Here is a 23,092-nt window from a genome sequence, read left to right as displayed (position 1 = left end):
CCAGTGAATACTCAAGTTTGTATCTTTAAAGCTGTGCCCTCGATTCTTCAGGTGGTAATTCAGCGGGTCAGCCAGTTATGCCAAAGCTCCAGTAATAAAGTGTTCAACAACAGAGGTTGTCTCATAAAATGTTCTGTCAGGGAAAGAGGTATCGGTGAAACTTGCTCAGTGAATGTACAGCTATGGTCAAAGGTTTTGCATCACCTAGAATTTTAGGACTGAGACTATATTGAAAACTACAAAGCGGTATGTAATTCAATATGTCAACATAACATTATTCAGCAGGTTTCATTCGACTGTCTGAAGCAAAATGAGTTAATCCTATAGGATAATGCCAAACTTTTGGCCAGTTATTTTTTGTGACAGAGTGCAGGCATTTTTTGCAGGCTGTTGCACATACATAGTAAGTACAGTTAAAGGAACCTTGAATACATTCTCCGTGTATTACACTAACCATGTTTGCAACAAAAACACATGCCATCCACCAGATGTTAAATTAGACTTTATTGTTTAAAAATAGAATACAGCCTTCAAGCCATTGCACACTCTGCAAGAAATGCTATACGTTTAGAAATGGTACATTAAAGCAGAATAGATATATTCAAATAATAAAAAACAAACTAACATTTTAATATAGAAATCATTTTTTATCTGCACACCTAGCTCCAAATGAATTACAAACAGGGTAACTGTCAAGAGTTGGGCTACAGGAATTCTGTAAATCCAAACTTTACAACAGAATTTCAAAACAATCCATTTTTAAACCAGATCCCCTTTGAAACTGCACACCACCACAATTACAGGCCGAAATAGGGAACACAGACCCCTATTAAAACACAATCTGTATTTAAAGACTGGATTTAAAAGAAAACCTGACCAGAAGAGAAATTGCTAGAAAAAACAGACACAAAATACAGACAGCAGACTGCCAAGTGAATTTCCTTTAAATTTGGAAATCTGTATATACCTTCATAATTGTGATGGGGGTGCACACAAAAACCATTGTTATAACAATGTGTTTCCCCAAAACCCACCCAATGGCTAATAGTTACATTTTGAACTGTTTCAGTTACTTTGGTAGCCAGAAACAGTGATTTTTTAAAAAATATATATATAAAATACTGATCTTTGACGTTGCTTTGCAACAATCATAATTTGATGATTTATTTTTCTTGGGAACATATAATTTCTTAGTTTCTTTCAACGTTCAATTAGCATTCGAGACATGGTTTCCTAATTTGATGCTTGTTTGTAACAAGATGCAATTTTGCAGCATAAAGGGAAACATTCATATTTGACATGAAGCACTTTTATGAGAAGCCTGCTAAATTTTCAGCCAATGGAGTTTCACAGTGAAATCCCAGAGAAAGGCTGGAACTGCAGTGAAACTGTCTGGCAGGTTTACAGTTAATGGCGCTCTTACAGCTCTAGAACTCTAGGGGGCTCCAGCTGCCCCTCTATTCTCCACCAGACACACTGCCAGCCTCACAACGCCCCACCCTCTCCTGGAGACTCCTCCCCAACATCATCGTAGTCAGTCCTGTCAGGTGCAGCGGGTCCTTCTTCAGGGGGCAGTGCGGCCCGGGCACTCTCCTCTCCAGGGGGAGCGAGGGGAAAACCTGACAAAGAGAGACACACACAATCAGGGATTGGCTGGGTTTACACAGTGGGAGGGTTCACACAGATCTGGGGTCAGGGATTGGTTTAAGCAATGGGTGTGATTAGAGTGCCATGGGTGGTTTCTGAGAGATTCAGAACTTCTCAAACTCCACTGCCTGGTAGTGACACCTGCATGGGGGTAGGGCAGTTACAGGCTCCCCCACAGCGTGCTGCTCCTGGGGCAGTAGGGTGTACTGTGCTGAAGCGGGGCAGGATATCTGAGGGGCCATCCCAATCCCTCCCCATTGTAGACTCCAGTCTCCCTTACCTTGGATGGGGTTCCCCTCACTGTCCTCCACATCATAGTAGCCAGAGGGAAGTTCGTCAGAATGGAAACTCCCTAGGAACAGGAATCAAGGTTAGCTCTGGAGTTTGACCTGCTTTCACGCACAGCATATTAACTCCCTCCTATTGTCCACTAACAGAGTTACAGGGTTCAGAGTGCTACATAAAACTGTTTACATAACATTAAGACTGACCCATCAAATGGAGAGAAACTACTTGGCACTCTAGAATCAAACCCACTCTACTGCTCAACGGGCATGGCGGGGGATGTTGCACAGTCCTGGGACTTACCTGCACAAACAATATGCAGTGACTGAGGGTTTGACAAACGTGAGCTAAATTAGGAACCTGATTGAATACATTTACTTTCTCCAAGACTGGGTTTGGTGCAGGGCTTCTCTACAGGGCTTGTCTGCAAGAACTCACCTGATAAATCTTCTGGGTTACTGTTCATAGGGACGGCATCGTCATAGTACCCTGGGGTCTCTCCTTCCAGAGAGGGCATCGATTCACCTAAAAGAGACAGAGAACAGCATTAGTGTTACAGACCAGAGAGAGAACTGCTTCACCTAAACCAGACAGAGAACAGAATCGGTGATACAGGTGAGAGAATTGTTTCTTCATAGGTTTGTAACACAGCCCCCCCTTACCTGAGATGGGGTTCCCCTCACTGTCCTCCACATCATCGTAGTCAGAGGGCAGCTCATCAGAAAGGAAACTCCCTGGAACAGGAGACAGGGTTAGTGCTGCCTGCTTTCACTCTGCAAATTCACTACCTGCTACTTGTTGCACACTGACTACTATTGTAGCTGTTGTTCAATGTTTGGATTACTGAATTCATGACAGGAAATTAAACAGTGGTTTTGGGATCTACACCCTAAGTAACTACATATTATATATTGTGTGCTGCTCTGTTCCTGTCTGTCTCGCACTCTTTGTAGTGTTTCCTGTGATGAGAGGTTTACAAGTCTGCTGCTTTGAGTCATGTTTGTGGATTGTGTGGCAGTATGATGTGTGTTTTGGCTCTCTCTTTCTCCACTCCCCCTCCCCTCTTACTCACCTCTCCTGGGCGCATCATAGGTTCCCTGTCTGGCCAGTTTGTACTCAATCTCCTCATAAACGGCTTCATGGAAGGGGTCAAGCTCCTCCTCAGCAATCCCTATGGGAGGAAACAGGCTCTCATTCACAGTGACACAGCTCTCCACACACTGTACTGAACAGCACAGCCTTCAGTAATCCACAGTGCATGAACACCATTTTGTTTCTTTATTTAAAACTGCCATTTTAACAGCTCTTTAATTAATGACAGAACTTGTCAAGACTGTATCCTCTGCTGCCCCGACTATCTATACAGGTGGGACGGACTGCACTTAAACAGAAAGGGAACCAATCTACTCGGAGAAAGGATCCTTCAGGCGGTCCAGAAGCATTTAAACTAGAAAGGAAGGGGGAGAAAACAAAAAAACAGAAGGGAGACCACATCAAAACAAGGGCAACAACTCAGGTAAGACCACTATTAAATGTATTTATCTTAATGCTAGAAGTCTCAGAAACAAAATATTAGAACTTGAAGCTACTGCACTAACAAGTAACTACGATGTGATAGGTGTTACAGAAACTTGGTTGTCTGAGTGATGGAGACGAATATAATATTAGTGGGTACACATTATTTAGGAAAGACAGGCAGGACAGAAGAGGCAGAGGAGTAGCGCTATACATAAGAAATAGTCTTGAAGCCCAGGTGTTAAATCAGGACAAAGAAAACAATGCAGAATCAATATGGGTCAGAATAATGGACACAAATTCAAAGGGCATAATAATAGGAGCATGCTATAGACCACCAAATTCAGACGCTGAGCAAAATAATCTGTTGTACAATGACATTCGAAATGCGTGTAGAAAAGGAGAAGCCATACTAATGGGGGATTTCAACTTCCCCTGTATAAAATGGGAAAACCCGATGGGGGGCACGACGGACGAAATTGAAAAGGTGGAAATGACAAATGACTGCTTCCTAACGCAATTTGTCAAGGCACCGACTAGAGGGGAGGCATGCCTTGATTTAGTCTTTTCAAATAATGAAGACAGAATAACTAAAACAGAGGTCAGAGAGCCATTGGCAAACTCAGACCACAACATGGTTTCATTTGAAATATTTTTTAAAACCCCAAAAGTAATGACTAAAGCTAAGGTTTACAATTTTAGAAAACTACGAAGGTATGAAACAGAGACTAATAGAAGTAGATTGGAGTAAAATAGAGAAAACATCCACAGAAAAAGGATGGCTGTTTTTTAAAAATGTAGTACTAGAGGCACAAAACAATTACATCCCAAAAGTAGACAAATCTAAATCTAAAACAAAATGGCCAAAATGGTTTAATAGATCAATTAAAAAAAATATTCAGCAAAAAAAGGCACTTTACAGAGCGTTTAAAAGGGACCAAAAACAAAGTACACAGAAAGAATACTTGGAACTGCAAACACAAGTCAAAAAGGAAGTTAGAAAGGCCAAGAGAGATAGAAATCAATATTGCTAAGGGGGCTAAAACCAATTCCAAGATGTTTTTCCAATATTATAACAGCAAGAGAACATTCAAAGAGGAGGTTAAATGTCTAAGAGACACAAACGGCAAAATCGTAGATGAAGAAAAAAAAAATAGCAAATATATTAAATGATTACTTTTCACAGGTTTTTACAAAGGAGGACACGGACAACATGCCCCACATGTCGACCTGTTCCTATCCAGTTTTAAATAACTTTAGCATAACAGAGGCAGAAGTGTTAAAGGGACTAGGAGCTCTTAAAATAAACAAATCCCCTGGGCCAGATGAGCTCCTCCCAATAGTGCTCAAAGAAATGAAAGAAGTTATTTACAAACCGCTAACCAAGATCATGCAACAGTCTCTTGACACAGGGGTTGTACCGACAGACTGGAAAATAGCAAACGTAATACCGATCCACAAAAAGGGAGACAAAACCGAACCAGGTAACTACAGACCAGTAAGCCTGACTTCTATTATATGGAAACTTATGGAAACTATAATAAGATCCAAAATGGAAAATTACCTATATGGTAACAATATCCTGGGAGACAGCCAGCATGGTTTTAGGAAAGGGAGATCATGTCTAACTAACCTACTTGACTTTTTTGAGGATGCAACATTGAAAATGGATAACTGCAAAGCATACGACATGGTCTATTTAGATTTCCAGAAAGCTTTTGACAAAGTCCCGCATAAAAGATGAATTCTCAAACTGAACGCAGTAGGGATTCAAGGAAATGCATGCACATGGATTAGGGAGTGGTTAACAGGTAGAAAACAGAAAGTACTGATTAGAGGAGAAACCTCAAAATGGAGTGAGGTAATAATAATTTATTTCTTAGCAGACGCCCTTATCCAGGGCGACTTACAAGATATCACATTATTTTTACATATAATTACCCATTTAAACAGTTGGGTTTTTACTGGAGCAATCTAGGTAAAGTACCTTGCTCAAGGGTACAGCAGCAGTGTCCCCACCGGGGATTGAACCCATGACCCTCCGGTCAAGAGTCCAGAGCCCTAACCACTACTCCACACTGCTGCTCCAAAGGTAACCAGTGGTGTACCACAGGGATCAGTATTAGGTCCTCTGCTATTCCTAATCTACATTAATGATTTAGATTCTGGTATAGTAAGCAAACTCGTTAAATTTGCAGACGACACAAAAATAGGAGGAGTGGCAAACACTGTTGAAGCAGCAAAGGTCATTCACTGGTTGCCTACGAGGGCTTGAGAGGAGGCGAAATTGGGAGTGAGATATTAAGAATGAGACCAGATGAGAGGATTTCTCCGGTTGCTTAGGAGGCTTGAGAGGGGTGAGACATTTGAGAGTTTAAGAGTGAGACGAGTTTGAGGGATGGCGAGATTGAGGGCTGGAGTTTGGGAATGGTGCTTAGTAACATTGAGGTTAGATACTGATAGCAGGACGAGATAGGGGGGACGAAGAGTTTTCCCTTCTCGTCGGGTCAGGCAGCATCCTCTGGCTGCTGGGCGACGTAGAGAGGGAGACATGAGAAGAGCAAAGGATTAGATATAAACACTTTCCGCCAGGTCAGGCAGCATCCTCCGACTGCTGGGTGACGTAAAAGTGAGAGAAAAGGAGCAAAGTTTAGACATAAAACATACAACACACTGACTCTCGCTCCCGACGGGTCAGGCAGCATCCTCTGGCTGCTGGGCGTTTAGTGGAGCAAGAGACAGGAAGGGGACGAACAGGACAAAAGGACAGATCCTTCGCAACTCAGTGCAGCATCCTCAGGCAGCTAAGCTGGCAGCTGGGCGGCGTGGAGAGCTTAGGAAAAAGTGTCTCGGGTCCGTTTAGGAGAGACGAAAACAGAGAAACCCCCCCCCCCCCTCGGTCGGGGCCCGCTCGGCAGGTGGAGGCTCGGCCTACTGCATGAGGGGGCTGAAATGGTCCTGGACCTGAAATAGAAGAGAGGAGATGGGACAGCAAGGTTGAGGCCTGGAAGGCTTAGCGCATAAGCAGCAGAAGAATAGGATGTGGCCGGGGGTCCCCTCAGGCCGGCGAGGAACAGCCGCGCGGCAGTGGTTGAGACGAGAGGCCGACCCGGACAGCCGGGGGAGTGAGACTCACTTCCCCCCAAAAGAGGACCCCCGGCTCCCCGCAAGAACCACACCGTGGGATAGAAAAGAGATCGCAGAGCCGCACACATAAACAAAAGCTAGAAAAAAAGAGAAAAGACAAGAGATGTTAGTAGACAACCTATGCCTATAAGCCGTCCGCACTGTGGAGAGGAAAAACCCCCCTGCAGGGAGGAAACCTCTGGTGGGCCTGGCGGAGAGGGCGCCCCCCACTCCGGGCAAGCTAACAAGTGCTTGGTGAGCTGTGGCGATGTCTGCAGAGGATGATCTAATATAAAGTTCACAGCTGAAGAGATCCAGCGCCCCATAGACTTAATCAAGTGTTGATACCTGCCCTGGCCGCGGAGGCAGCTGCTCCGATCCAGAATGAATGGGGGGAAAAATAGTAGAAGAAAGTCCGATCCGTGACGAGAGGGTGCATAAACGGGATGAGAACCAGTGACTCGTAAGTATAGATCTGGAGCTGTCGATGAAGAGGGGATCTGACAGAAGATACTGAATCCTTGGCTTAATTGGACCGTTTTTGAAGATCTGATGAAGAGGATAAAGTGGTTTCCGGGGATTTGAGAGAGATCTGAGCACTTGAGGCCTAGAGCTGGGAAGCTGGAAATTGATGGGTTGAGAATTCTGCACAGCGGAGAAATCCAAAGGCGACGGTCAGGCACAGGGTTTCCATGACGATGTTGTTGAATAGGTTGAAGCATCCTTGCGGGAGAGCAGTGATGAGACAAAGGAGAAGGTCAGTAGAGATTGATTAACTTGATGGAGAGGAGGGGAGCAGGCTTTTCTCCATACCTCTGAGCGTTCTCTCTAGAGATCCGCCAACTCTAGAACGGACGAGAGGAGAAAGATTGGAGGCGAAATTGATACTGAATGCCCGCTAGGTAGCATCTAAATAGAGGAGGGGGCTAAACGTAGAGACAGTCTGAGGTGAGTGATGAAGGCGAGGAGCTGCTGTAGGTTGAAAGAGGTATGAGAGATCCGTTTTTTTTTTTTTTTTTTATTATTTATTGTTTTACTCGCAAAAAAGTGAGTAAATGAAGACCAGGCAGTAGAGTAGGAGGAACAGGTAGATGGGGCGAGAGCGTTCTCCATGAATCCACGTGCTGATTGAAGGAGGCCGGAGAGAGAGTTATTCAGTTGAATATTGTTTTGCTGAAAGGTAGTACGAGACGAGGGTTGGGGTCTGCTCCTGGGACCAGATTGCAGAACTTCTGGATATTGATGTAACTGTCTGTTTTGAAGTCCTGATGAAGTCCTGATTATTATTATTATTATTATTATTATTATTATTTATTTATTTATTTTTAACTGCTAGGTGTAGTATTCTGTAGTAAAATTACTACAGCTGGCCAAAGTCCAGTATCTGGGTGCGTGGAATGGTTCACAAGACCTCATGCTTGAAATGGCTTAACGCTCAGAGTCTATCCATTGTATTCCCCTTGATGTCTTGGTACTCTTGCTTTTTTTTTTTTTTTTTTTTTTTTTTAAAAACGGTAAATCACAGTCTATTGATATAGGGAGCCAGGAGGGAGCAGCAGGAGGGAGCAGCTTTGGGGCTCTTGAGGATCTCTCTGAGTGTCAAGCAAACTGATGGGATGGATAGGAGTGTTGAAGAAGGGACGGAGATGAGGCGGCAGAAATACTAAATCCCGGAGATGTAGGCTTTAACGGTAGTGGGGGCTAAGTGAAGAGAATCCCTTGCATGGGCGATGGAGGCTAGAATCCGTTGCTCATTAAATCAGAATGGGATGTATTTTGAGTGCAGAAAGTTGTAAATGTTTTCCATCCAGAGGTAAATGAAGATTTGGTCGCTGGGACTAAGAGTGTGGCCATGTAGTGATGAGCAGATTGCAGAAGGTTGGAGAGTGTTGTATTTAGTTGAACGGCAGATGTTGGTGTTGCAGAGTTTGATGAGGGCTGAGGTGGCAGCTGGACCTGAACAAATATATGAAATCGACTGCTGAGATGTTTTTAAAATGAAGGCAGAGAGATGAGATGCCAACCATCCTGTGTTAGTTAATACGGGATTGATCAGCGGTTTGCTACCATCTTGTCTGTTTGGAATGGAAAAGGTGAACTCATAAATCAGAGACTTGGGTTTCACAACTCCAATCATTCTCCAAACAGTGGAACTCCTTAATTCATAAATCAAACAGATTTCCAGACTCATACCATATATTAAAACTTGTAGTATCTGAGAGGATGAGTGGACATATGACTAAATTGCTGAGGAAGTCAAGCTTTCTGTGTATATATATATTTTAGATCCAGGTATTGGAGGAAAGCTGGAGCGTTGGAAGCTCTAGAGGAGAGCAGTTGCAGATTTAAACAGTAAACTAAAGCAACTTTTGTATGCTGCAACAGAAGCAGATCTGAAGAGGGAGCCGAGATTTGCTGTAATGAGGAGATATTAACAGTAGAGGCAAGATCTGCTGAACGGGCAGAGATCTGAGGGAGTAAATGATGGAATGCTGATCAGTAGTCTGCAGTGGCCTGCTGTAGAGAGTAGACAGCTGCTGAATGCGGTAAAAATTGGTATTTGAGAGTTAAGGCGTTTTTAGATTATGTCGGTGATGGGGCTGCCTTTGGGCAGAAATGAAGAATGCATAGATCTGAGGCCGCTGCAGAACCTGAGAGGATAGGAACGCGTTGATCGGAGGCTGCTGCAAAACCTATTGATTTGATCAGGAGCAGTCTAAGAGTGTATTGTCTATTGCGGGATAGGAGGACGCTTGACTGAAATGTTGATAATCGTAGCACATAGTTTCCGTATGTGACTGGTAGCTCAAATTGAATGAAATGGACTTTGAAAGTTATATTAAGTGCCTTGATGAAGTTGGGGGCAAATGAGGAAGTGCAAATCCAGGAACAAGAAGGTTGCAGGAATGGCCTGATGCAGGGAAGCTGTAAATTAATGTGACGGTGGATTCTTAACATCTCAGAAAGCTGATAAGCATGGCTTCATGACAAGGTTCTCAAGGGGAGGAGTTTGGATTTGAAAAATTCAAGTTAATATATGTAGAAAAAGAGGTTGAGGCAGGAGGGTACTGAGAATCCCTCAAAAAGACAACGAACTGCAGGAATTGATGGAAGGTTTGGAGAGTGCGAGATTCGCAGCGATAGCAAATCATCTTAAATTATGTAGAGCTTGTGGTGTTATGCTGCCATCTAGAGGTTTTGATTGGAATTGAAACTATTGGCTTCAGTGAAGCAGGGTAGCATATATTTGGTTATTGCGATTACAATCCTATGTATTAAGCATTTGCTTTAGAACAGTTAGTGATGATATAAGTAAGTTAACGTAGGTCTAGAAGAGGAGCCTGCAGTATTTAGATGTCACAATTCGGCGAGTTGAAGTTCTCTTGTTGCAAAAGCACTGCAGCAGGAGCCAGAAAATTGCAGTCGTGAGGCACAGGCTCTCATTGCCTGTTAAAGCTGCCTGGTCGCCGTAGCAACTTACCACTCCCAGTAGTCACTCGCTGAGGCGTTGCCGTGGTAACCATGGTCTGTGAGGCGCCGGTGTAAAACAGTTGCAGTGCAGCGGTGACATTGAAACAGTCTTTCTGATGAAAACGCAGACCAAGTTGAGAATGACGCTGTGTTTTGAACGGCGCAGACTGAGCAGGTAGAAAAATAGCTGATACTATCTTGCGAGCGCAGACAGAGAAACGGCTTGCAGTGAAAGACACGAACAACAAAAAACAAACACAGACAAGGAAGCGGAAATAGTGCTGGGTTAAAGTAGAAAAAGAGAGCGAGATAGACAGGAGGGGCAGCCAATAACATACGTGGAGCAGCGCTGGCCATGCCCTAATAATTGACGTGGCGAGCGCTGCATTGTGCGATTGGCTGGAAATACTAAATGAGGCTGAACTGGGATCAGCTTCCACCCGGAAGAGATCGCGGACGCTACTGGGCAGGATGCCACACAGGGAAGGTAAGACAGGCTAAAGAAAAGGAAATAGGACAAGAAGAAAAAAGGGGGCGCAAAGTGGGAGAGAGCCCTCTACGGCATCCCCCGAATTACGCCTAAAGGCTAACATTTCAAAATGATCTAGACAAGATTCAGAACTGGGCAGACACATGGCAAATGAAATTTAATAGAGAAAAGTGTAAAGTATTGCATGCGGGCAATAAAAATGTGCATTATAAATATAATGTGGGAGATACTGAAATTGAAGAAGGGAACTATGAAAAAGACCTAGGAGTTTATGTTGACTCAGAAATGTCTTCATCTAGACAATGTGGGGAAGCTATAAAAAAGGCTAACAAGATGCGCGGATATATTGTGAGAAGTGTTGAATTTAAATCAAGGGAAGTAATGTTAAAACTCTACAATGCATTAGTAAGACCTCACCTAGAATATTGTGTTCAGTTCTGGTCACCTCGTTACAAAAAGGATATTGCTGCTCTAGAAAGAGTGCAAAGAAGAGCAACCAGAATTATCCCAGGTTTAAAAGGCATGGTGTATGCAGACAGGCTAAAAGAACTGAATCTATTCAGTCTTGAACAAAGAAGACTACGCGGCGATCTGATTCAAACATTCAAAATCCTAAAAGGTATAGACAATGTCAACCCAGGGGACTTCTTTGACTTTGTAACAGGGGAGATCTGGACTGACTATTTGGCACATTCGTATTACTGCAGGTAGAGGGCGGCAGTTTCGTGGGATCCGCCTGTCGGTCATGGCGATGACACGGAGAGGTGGGGAAGAGGGTGTGTGTGCTTTCCCTCTCTCCGAGTGGCTGAGGGGCGGGCCTTGGGAGACTGCTCGGCCCATAAGAACTGGCTTGGTTATGCGCTCGGGTGGCCGTGTTGGGGGAAATACAGTGTCGCTGGCAGAAAAGGTCAGCGTGAAACAAGGAGCAGGCGAGCCCGGCTGAGGGGCAGCCGTTCATAAAAACCCAAAACTAATTTGCACAGAGCAATATAAATAGACACGCACCCGAGGGGACGTGTGTAGAAGTACGGGGAACCCTGGCCAACCCCGGCGTATAGGCATAGCCGAGTGTAGGACGGAGACCCGTGCTGACCGGCTTAGCGGCAGTGGGGGCACTGCATAAGCAGCACTTTTGTTTGTAGTTTTATTACTGTGTTTTATTTTCCCTTTTTCTTTCTCCTTCTGTTTTCATTATTATTTTTGAGCACTTCAAGGTGCACGGACTGGGATACCTGTGTTGGTAACCCCGTGGTCCTGGTTTACTGTCGGCAGTATCCAGACCACGGACAACAGCGCCCTCTGCGGGCTAAACTAAATAAAATAATAAATAAGAAAAATAAATAAATCTGGGCACCTGTGCGGTGGTTACAAATAAAACCTTCTGTCTCCTGTGTCAGTGAATACCCCCACCCTTCCACAGACTTGAAAAAAGAAAAAAGGACCAGGGGTCATAAATGGAGATTAGATAAAGGGGCATTCAGAACAGAAAATAGGAGGCACTTTTTTACACAGAGAATTGTGAGGGTCTGGAACCAACTCCCCAGTAATGTTGTTGAAGCTGACACCCTGGGATCCTTCAAGAAGCTGCTTGATGAGATTCTGGGATCAACAAGCTACTAACAACCAAACGAGCAAGATGGGTTGAATGACCTCCTCTCGTTTGTAAACTTTCTTATGTTCTTATGTTCTTACTGTAGCAGCCTGGTATCCCACATGAGGGTCAATACAAGCTTTTTTTTTTAATAGAAGAGAGTGATTTATAAATTGTCATCTGAGATGCACAGAACAATGATCACTGCTATAAAGGATCTGGGTAGTGCATTTGTGTTGTCTGGAAAGCACAACAGATTTAAAATGCCGGTGTAGGGCATTACTGAATACAATCCTAGAACAGCGCACTAGGACCTGAGTGTGTCACCTTCCTGAGCTCGCGTCTCTTTAAAGGGATTTGTTCCCTACCTCTCCTCAGCATCCTGTTGTGCTGCAGCTGCCCGGCTAACAGGACCAACACCACAAAGAGCAGAGCTCCCAGCACGATGCAGGCTATCACTGGGATGGTCATGTCTCTCTGTGGCTGCAGCCTGGGTGGAGAGGCTTCTGTTGGAGAGGAGAACAGACAGACACTTCTGTAAACAGTTGGGTACTGTACTGTAAATAAAGCAAAAAAGCTGTATTCACATTGCTTACATAGGAAAGCCCTTACTGAGGCCTCCCTTCGTTTATCCACACGACTCCCAAATTCAGAACGCTACACAAGAAGAAACATTTCCCCCTAGAGCTGTGCTTTTGTGTTTATGTTTATGAGAGTAGTCTGAAGTAAAACAAAATGAAATGACTGTTAATATTTGCAATGTAAGCAAGTACTCCCTGCCAAACACAACAGAGCATCTCCCCAGTACAGCTAATTCCCCATCTCCCCTGCTCAGATAACCCCCTCTCTCACCTGCACAGGTAACCCATGCATCCTCTTTGTGGTCGCAGTCATTGTGTCCCAGTGGAGAGTGCCGGCAGTCCCACAGGTGCATCTCGCAGCCCCTGCAGTTCACCTCGTCCAGCCAGATGATGCCGTTCCCTTGTCCAAACGTAGAGTCACCACCCCCTGTGCTCTCTGCTGCCCCACAGCCTACTTGTCTGCAGACCACCTGGGCGTCCTTCAGGTCCCAGGAGTCATCGCAGACTGTCCCCCAGGACCCCTCGAACCGCACATCCACCCGTCCGGAGCAGGGACTTGGGCTTCCAGCTAGCCTCAGCTCTGCTGGCTCTGGAATAAAACAGCAGGGCTTACTGAATCAGTTCAGCACAGAGGCTGCTGTGTGACTGTTAGAGGTAGGCTTGGTATTCACAACTAGTAATGTACTGTTCCATTGTTCACTTATAAAAAAAGACACATACCTTTCCCTTAAGGTCTGTTATAAGTTGTCCTGCTTTGTAGTCTCTTTACTATTGGAAATTATGAGATCGCTAATTTTAATCAGCACTGCAGCAGAAAATTACAAATTTGGCTCAAATGAATGGTAAACAGGTAACAATTCACAACTGTGTAGGAATAAGATATCTTTGACATGTTTGGATACCCTTCCCTACCTGTACTTAATACAGTATGTCTCTGTAAAATGACTAATTGTATGCATTACTTTTACAATTGCATATTTCTATGTGTGATATCAGTTTGAATTAATCTAATAATTCTCAAGGGTCAAGTCAATGAAATACGAACCCACCTGAGCAGTGCTCCTGAGTGAGGTCTTCAGAGCAGTTCTTGGGTATGCTGGAGACAGTTGGCTTCTTTTCCACTGTCAAAAACAAACAACAAAATTGTGTTTTATTCACACTGCTCAAAGCATGGGAAGCTCACAGGTGCAGTATGCCAACTTGTATCCCTAAAGTTTCAACTTGTAAACTCATACTGAAGGAATGAGTTTACAAGCTGGAATATGTAGTGCATTAATCCTGAATAAATAACTAAATCAATTAACAAATACCACTGTAGCTGAGCACAGCCCTGCTCTGGCCTCTCCAGTGTGGTGGGTATTACAGTAAGTTTGGTCAGGGCTCAGCATCTGCTGCTCTAGGGTTGGTGACATCAACTAGACCCCTCTTAGAAAGAGCAGTGCCTCCAATAACACAACTTCACGTTGTATTGCTGGTGTTCGGGGAGGCATGTTCCGGTTATCACTGGAACAGGATTTAAAGCTGTGGTCTTTCGGGTGGCTGTTTAGCTGCTGAGCCATTAGGTCACCAGCAGAAGAAAAACAGAGAGAGAGAGAGATCTTTACCTTTGCAGTCAATCTCAGCCACCTCATTGTCCCAGCAGTCGTTTTTACCCCAGGGTGAAGATGGACACTGCCACAGTGTAGAGTCATGCCCTCTGCATTTAACATTATCAAGCCACTTGCGTGCAGTGCTAGATGCTGGAAGTGGCATTGATATTTCAGAACTCTCTCCACAGTTGACCTCACGGCATATCATCTTAACTGTGTTTTTATCCATGCCGTTATGGCAGACGCTGCCCCAGGTGCCATTGTAGAAAACCTCTGCCAGTCCAGAACAGCCCCGAGACAGTCTCAGCTTCTTGAACTCTGTGTCACAAACAATAGAAATACGTTAGCAAGATGCATGTAGACATTCCAGATTACAAAACTTCTGCTTCATTAAAAGATTTTCAGTAAAAGTGAACTCATGAAATGGATTAACTACCCCCTGCCCGGTGGAGGCGAGTATACATACTCCTTGGTACATTTCTTAATTATTGGAAATAATTGCAATCAAAATAAGCACAAATGCAATCACAATGAATAAATACAAACAGCTCAAGTAAAACATTTTAAAACCATTGTTGTGCGTTTATGTTTTCATTTATATTGCTTCCTTCATATCTTTCATATCTCACTAACACCTTACAAAATCCTGCTGTTAAACTGAAAGGTAAAGTCTTATCCAACTGGCCTTTTCCCTTTCTTTTAAAACCAGTTACCCGTCTTCATCTATTTTACATTTATCTGGAGAAGCGCTTACTCAATTGTGAAGCAACTTGAGGGTATCTAGGAGAGTCACTTTGTGTGTCAAACTTACATTATTACATGTGCATACAGTGAATGCAAACGTTTATTTTTAATGAGCATAGCCTGTAGTTTCATTTCCTGTGCATGTATGAAGACACAAAATGAGTTTTGTTTGTGTGATTACTTTGCTGCAGCTTTCTGTTGGTACAGTTATTGAATTGAAGTGTAAGGGTATGATTCACAGAGTCATGTGTAACATAGAAAGAGTCACAGTAATAAGATGGCACAGTAGTCACTGATACATCAGCATACTAAATGAGAATTTTGCATTTATTTTTGGGGGGGCTGGAGGCGGGCTGGTTAGGCATGGTGAGTTATTGCAGTCCTGTACCTGAACACACGACTCCCGCGTCCTCCTTGTGTCTGCAGTTGTGTTGCCCCCACCCTCCTGAGGCACACCCCCACAGAGTCGATTCGTTCCCCTGACAGCGCAGCTCGTCCAGCCAGATGGGTCCGGTCCCCTGTCCGAAGGAGGCTGACACTGAGGTATTGAGTGCCGTCCCACACTGGAGCTGCTTACACACCACCTCAGCATCTGCCAGGTCCCAGGAGTCATCGCAGACCATCCCCCAGGAGCCGTTGTGATAAACCTCCACCCTCCCAGCGCAGGCACCTCCTCCCCCAACTAGCCTGAGGGCCGTGTGATCTAGGGGGACAGAATCACAAGCACACATCAATAACACAATCACTGCAGCTTAGGCACAGAATCAGTTAGTAATAATATAAATAATAACCCTATGATAATGCATGCCGATTTTCAGATAAGAATCCTTGTCACAGACTGTACCCATGGCAGTAATGTCAGTATAGTCACATTGAAATAACTTATTAACACAAGAGTTTGAATTGCACTAACCTGAGCAGAGCGTGGTCCCTTCATTACTGGTGTTGCATTTACCAGTAATGTAGCAATGGACCTGAAGATAATAAGAGTGAGCAGGGGGGGAATGAAACACGTCAGAGCTGAAGGAACAGCACCATTATTTACTGCATCTACAGCTTCTACATCAGTCTACAGTTTGTTATCTTGTATGTTGAATCAGTTAAAACATAAACATGGTTTCAGAGTAATTCTGTTGTTTGGGCACTGTCTGTTCTTCCACCTGGAGCAAGCTCAAAGCTATTCAGAGATTTAGCTTTATAGAGAAATGAATAAACGCATAATGGTATTTGTGCTTTAGAACTCAGAACCAACATGGATAATTGAGAACTTAATTAAAAGTGTAAATGGCATTTCTAACTATATAAGCTTAAATGTGAGACAGTTTGCTTTATTTGTATGCATACATAATGTATAAAACATCATAAACTGTACACATCTAATACACCCCAAATATGGTAACAGTTAATCAGTACCAATGGGTATAAAAAAATACTGTAACAGTAAATTGATTTAATTTACAATCCCACCAGATGGCAGTAGAAGATCTGAATACCTAGAATACCGAGATATGTTTAGCAGATAGGATGTTAAGTTACCTATTCAATCTTCCACCCATTAGAGTGGTTACTACTCACCTGAACAATTCACTCCTGCATCATTGCTATGAGTGCAGGCACCTCGTCCCCATGCAGAGATGGAGCAATTTGATATGTGTGTCTCACTGCCATCACAGTCGAATATATCAGCCCGTACATCACCGCTGCCTTCACCAAACCAGGCCTGTCCCGGGACTGATACAGTGTACCCACAATTCAACTGCTTGCAGAGAACTGTGGCGTCCTGTAGACCCCAATAGCGATCGCAGACCGTCCCCCACTGACCTTCGTACTGCAGCTCCACTCGACCAGAACAGGAGTCCGGGCCACCCACCAGCCTGTACTCAGTGTACCCTGTACACAGGGCAGCAGAGTGTGAGCAGGGCACAGCACAAGCAGAGAACCAGGACATGGGGTTTGCTTTACTCTAGCTATCAATCACAAAAGGGTGGCTATGTTGTTGTAATATTGGCTGCAAGGGCATGATTGGTGGGCATGCATTTCTTTAGCTTTCTAATAATTATGCATCAGTTAATTTAATTACAGACTTCTGAAGAGTGACACTCATCTAGAACAACCCAATACCTCACACCCTCGGGTATATGATCAAAAACAGGCTTGCCAAAAATGAAGTAGCATTCAGCTAGCGGTATCAAGCTGGTCAATTTCTATTTAAAAAATTGGCTCTAATGTATCCAGTGTATATAAAAATGCTTCATGGTATGCTAAGCTTCTTGGATTGTATTGGACATATACATATAATATAAACATGTTATCTGGTTAAAAAAAAGTTTTCAGTTTGCATGTCTTACTTTCTTTTACACTTGAGCCTCCTAAAGCAAAATCACAGAGCCCGCATTGTAAAGACTTTAATAAAGAATTCTCATTGAAACATTTGTCTAAATGACTTGCTTGATATCTGTCCATAATGTTTATGGCCCCGGGTTAATAAACAAAGTTATAGACTCACCAAAACAGACAAGGCCCACATCGTTCCTGTGTGTGCAACTCTGCTTCTTGCTGGCTGAAGTCAAACACCTACTGATGTGGGGTTCCTTTCCCTGGCACTGCATCTCCTCGAACCAGACCGTACCCTGCCCCTCTCCAAAAGGGGCTCCTCCCAGCACCTCTTTAGGAACTCCACACTTCAGCTCCCGACAGACAACCTCTGCATCCTGCCAGTCAAAGTCAGCATCACAGACCGTTCCCCAGGTCTGCCCATGCACTACTTCAACTCTCCCAGAACAGAGATCGCTGCCACCACTTAACCGCACTCCTCGATGGTCTGAAATCACAAAACTGCAGACATTAGACTCTGGGAGCAAAGCAACAACAGTTAACAGTCAATAACAAACTACACCTTGGAAAACACCTGAATATTATTATTCAGTTAGTTCTTTCACTGAACCTCATACGAACATGACATGGTAATTCAAATATATTAAATTAAAAGTAAATAATATGCCACTGATGTAGCAAGATAGCAAGACGACATATTTTGAATCAGAGAGTTCAAGAGAGCAATAAAGGATCCTGTCAGTAAGGCTGCCACCTAAACATCTTTATTTCCTTCATTATAAAACTCTGGTCACCTGACAAGTCTGATTCACTTATCTCTCTGGTTCATTTTTATATTGTGTTACAATCACATACTGACTGAAAGGCTTTTAAATTATCCAGTATTAAGCAACAAAATGAAGACCTGCCTATTCCTGTTTTGTTTGTAGTCATGCTTGTTTTATATATATATACAGAGCAGTGAACAGTTTATGCTGCCACAGTGCAGTAGTCTATAGATGTGAAATGAGCAAAACCGTCATTAGTGACAAGTAGCAGTGTGGGGTTGGTAATTTAAAACGTCAGTTTCTGTCTTTGTTTATTCAAACAACACACTTCCTGTCCTATCCAAAGGACAGTGAGCTTAGTTGAAAGAGCAGCAATATAAGATTAGCTCATATGAACAATAGAGTGAATTTGTATTGTGGTTTCGACAAGATCAGCAAGGTGCCCTGCCATATCACAAAAAAGATGTGAGGGAGTTCTGATACTTTCTAATGAGGAAGCTGTTGAGTGAGGAGGATAACAAAAGGTTTTGATCGCATGCAAAGGAAGCCTAATTATTGCTCTTTTTTCACTGATCAATGCAGCAATTAATGCAGCTAAACAGGATGTATTAGTCTGACCTTTGGGATGTAAAAACTTTGAACAGTGTTTTGGTGCCACCTAGCGGACACATTGCAGCACTAACCTCTGCCAAGATCCTGCAGGCAAGCTGTTATAACGGCCTATTACAAAAAGTAGTGAGGGTTATTTGTACATCTATTTAAAGAGGTTGAAACTCAGTAAATAAATAAATTGCCCTTGCCCTTATATGTTATCATTCATTGTCTAGTATCATATTCCAGTTCATAAGAAGAATGAAACAATGTGAGAATCCTACACTGTTTTCCTGAAACATGCATTTTATACTGGGTTCAGATACCACAACGTTGTGTGGATCTGGAGAAGACAAAAGGGTCACAATCCCTGTTTTCTGGTGAACAGGTAATACAATGAAATGTTTTATTTGTTTGTAGATTTTATTGACTAATTAAACAGCCAACACACGTGTATAACGACAGCCTTGTTTGTGGATCTAAGTATTGAAGGGGGTTTCTGAATATTTTCAAATACATTTGTGTATGCAGATTTTGTACTTTTTTTTTCAGAAAGCTCAGTTTCAGTTTTGTGTTACAGGATATTCTTCAGGGACAGCTGAAAGACAATTTAAGTTTCTGGATCGGTACAGCAACACGGCAGTAAAAACGACAGCGTCCTGGATGAGGAAAATCCGCTTCCAGTCGGCTTTTAAAACACTCGCTGTGGAAACTAATTGCCATTGATTGGTACTCAGTTGTAGAGGTGAGGGAAGGACACAATGTGAGAACAGGAATGAAGACTTGCCAGACTAGATTGTGTGTATGTTGGTGTAATATAGATAGCGTATTCTTTCGAATTTAAGACGCCCTCCAATTTAAGACGCAGCCCAAATTTCCCACCCTCAATTTGAGGAAAAAATAAAACATCAAATAAATATGCATTTATAAAGACACAACCTCAATTACGCATATGGAGTCAGTTTGCGAGCGTCTGCTATCACACACAATTACAGTGATGTGCTGCTTCTCATTTCCACTCGTGATTACTCACACATGTTTGCCTCCCAATTTGTGAACTGTGGTATTGCTTAGCATGTCGGAAAATATAGGGGTCTGGTCAGCATTTCCGATCTGTTCAAGCTGGTACTGTTTGTTAAAACTGAGCCTAATAACGAAACACTGAAATTGGAAGCGCTTCTCCGTTTGTGTACTCAGGTAGTCTTTGTCTTTTGTTGGTGATTTTAACGCACGCATCACTATACTGCAGGCGCGTAGTGTCCATTGAGGCAACTGAGGCGACCGCCTCGGTAAAAATCGGCTCAATTCTTAATTGTGAAGACGAAAAAAAAAACAAAAAACGTACCCACTTTATTTTTTAAGAGTGTAAAATTGAGATATATAAAATATTATTTAATTTCTTCACATTACTGTGATCTCGGGATGTACAGACATTGGGGTATATGTCAAATTCGCGCCACAAAGACGTTTCTCATTAATCAGTTTCCCAAGTTACTCTGTACTCTGGTTTACAGTGCAGCACTAACATGAAACGGAAAAAAAACCAACCAATTACACATTTCTTTCTTAAAAAGCCAACTCTTGGTAAGAATCACATTTTTTTTCCCCATGTATAATGTTTTGACGCCAGCACAGCAAAAATCAAAGTACCTGTTTCTATGATGACATTAAATGTGTGGCTGTGTGGGGTTTTTTTTCTCGCGTCACTTTAACTGAACAGTCAGCTCGTCCAAGTATCACCCTACCTGCCATAGCATAGCGTTTTATTACAGCATAGTGGCTGTGTATTTACATCTATAGCGACCCGGCCTGTGCGCTAGGCTGCACCAGGACCTCTGCGAACGGTTTCCACCGCCTGAAGTACTGTACTACTTCCTATCATCGATTTATATTGACAAAAGAATATTAAAATTGAGTGATAAACTGTGTAAACATTCAAAGGAGATCTAGCATTCAGAGGTGGAAACATCACTATTATTATTATTATTATTATTATTATTATTATTATTATTATTATTATTATTATTATTATTATTATTATTTTTGGTGAATACCTTGTCAAAGTACTATAGAGTCATACAAATATTGTACATGAACAGCACCACTCCCAGCAGTGTCGGCACCACTCTTACCGGTCAGCAGCAGTTACCAGTCCCAGCAGTGTCAGCACCAGTCCCAGCAGCGTCAACACCAGTCACAGTGTCAGCACCAGTCTTACCAGTCAGCAGCAGTTACCAGTCCAAGCAGTGTAAGGCAACTTAAGTAGCAGTGAACCAAATGCAAGTCAATAAAGGTATGAACCCATCTACTTATTAATATTGATATATTCTTGTCCTTTTAAAATAACATATTTCTGTCAGTGTGAATATGGGCATTTTAGGTTGCTGTGGTTTTGCTGGGAGACAATTCGTTAACATCATCATCCAAGGGACTTAATATTGCTTTGCAGTTTGCAAAAAGTCTCCAGGCTTTATAAGATGATAACTTTTACCTTTGTAACATGAACAGGATCTGCAAGAGGTTTATTCAACTTTTTGCCTTGAAGAAAAAAAAAAGAGAATGTCCAGAGTTCAAATCCAAGAGGTCACCAGCGGCTTAATTTTATTGGTTTAGCAGTCTAGGAATTACCAACAATTGCACAATTATCAGACCCATATAAACCTGAAACTAAATAAGACAAAATTGAACATCAGAAGCCTAATAGAACCACAAAGTAGGATACCCAGAACGTGTATAAAAACAATAAATAAAGCTAACGAGAAGAAAAAAAAACTTAGAGAAACATGCAGTAGATTAAGCTAAAGCTCTAGTATAGTATTCTAATAAGCTGTAAGAAAACAGTTAACGAATAACTTCTGCAATAACAGCAAGAAACCCTCCCTGCGAATACCCAAAAATATAAATGCAAGAAAAAATAAATCATTAAATGTCAATGTCCACAACGCATGACACGGCGGTAATGCGGATAAACACGTGTGTGACTTCAATTAAACTTGCAGTAAAAACAAAAAGAAAACAAACAGTCCAAAAAAAAAAAAAACAGATTAAGTCCCAAATATAATAGCATCCAAGCAAAACGCGATTGTCCCGCAAGCAAACTAAATGGCCATTCAAAAAAAAAAAAAAAAAAAAGAATAGTAATCCTCCAACAGAACGCAAAACAAAACAAAACAATGCGGCTCAATCTCACCCAGTCCCGATCGCAAGTTGATGTAAAGATCTCCGGTTGCTGTTACAACCTCTGCCGAAATCCTCCACGTTGCAAAACATGAGTCAAAGTAACAAAACAAAAACAAAAACAGGCTTGAAAAAACAAAGTTTCAAAAGAAAAAATTATAAACTAAAATAAACCCTGTGATAGGGGCAGCAGTGTGGAGTAGTGGTTAGGGCTCTGGACTCTTGACCGGAGGGTCGTGGGTTCAATCCCCAGTCAGGGACACTGCTGCTGTACCCTTGAGCAAGGTACTTTACCTAGATTGCTCCAGTAAAAACCCAACTGTATAAATGGGTAATTGTATGTAAAAATAATGTGATATCATGTAACAATTGTAAGTCGCCCTGGATAAGGGCGTCTGCTAAGAAATAAATAATAATAATAATAATAATAATAATTACTGTGCTACAGTTTCTCTCTACAGACAGCAAAATAACTCAACACACCAAACACAAGTGTAAGCACGATTGACTACATAATTAGACGAGAAGCGAAACACAGACTAACACAATAGAACTACGTTACTAAGGATACATAAACCAAAACTCTAAATAATAGAATACCAGTCTCCAAAGCATACACGAAAGAAATAGGTCCCTTCTTACCGTCTCTTCCAACACTTTTAAATCCAGGGAGAACCATACCCTGCCTCTAAAAAGTACGGCAAGCCTGAGAGATCATATGCCAAAAAGCGTTCAGAAAACCCGAGACAACCCAAACGGACCATCAAACCAGCAAAAGCTCCTGAACTTCGTGAATAACTACTTCTCATGAACACGTTCATTCCATATATCTACATATATTCTTCTTTCCTTTATTTTTTTGTTATTATTAAAACTAATATCAAAGACTGAATAAGACTGAAGTATATAAATCTGCCTGGCCAGGCTTCCCACCTTGCACTTAAGCAAGGCAGCTGAGACTTTCATTGCCTCATAATAATATGTTGCACATGCCACAAATGACAGAATAAAAGGCAGCAATGGTACAAGAAGCTCTACAATGCCCAGAACAGCGATGATCTTACATCAATGTATTTCTAATTTTTATCAACTGTATGCGATTTTTTCAAAACTATTTATTAAACATCATGTCATTAGAATTACACAGCAGTGCGCATTACAAAATGCAGTGAGCAGTATTGTGT

The 23,092-nt window shown here is 42.5% G+C and overlaps 1 protein-coding gene across 1 annotated transcript; it reads right to left on the bottom strand.

Annotated features, from left to right (window-relative positions):
• Positions 1-492: 492 nt before the first annotated feature.
• LOC117972061 (scavenger receptor cysteine-rich type 1 protein M130-like) lies at positions 493-22,715 on the bottom strand. Its single transcript, XM_059010640.1, has 10 exons — positions 22,551-22,715; positions 17,546-17,860; positions 16,608-16,929; positions 16,200-16,216; positions 15,953-16,078; positions 15,428-15,742; positions 14,311-14,613; positions 13,756-13,827; positions 12,978-13,295; positions 493-1,619 (listed from the first exon to the last, which is right to left on the bottom strand). Exons 1-10 carry the CDS (start codon positions 22,585-22,587, stop codon positions 1,486-1,488), a joined length of 1,959 nt encoding a protein of 652 aa, XP_058866623.1. The 5' UTR covers positions 22,588-22,715; the 3' UTR covers positions 493-1,485.
• Between the last annotated feature and the right edge of the window lie 377 nt (positions 22,716-23,092).

This window comes from Acipenser ruthenus, chromosome 41, assembly GCF_902713425.1.
Source record: "Acipenser ruthenus chromosome 41, fAciRut3.2 maternal haplotype, whole genome shotgun sequence".
In the NCBI taxonomy this organism is placed as follows: Eukaryota; Metazoa; Chordata; class Actinopteri; order Acipenseriformes; family Acipenseridae; genus Acipenser; species Acipenser ruthenus.
This window is presented reverse-complemented; position numbering and strand designations above follow the sequence as displayed.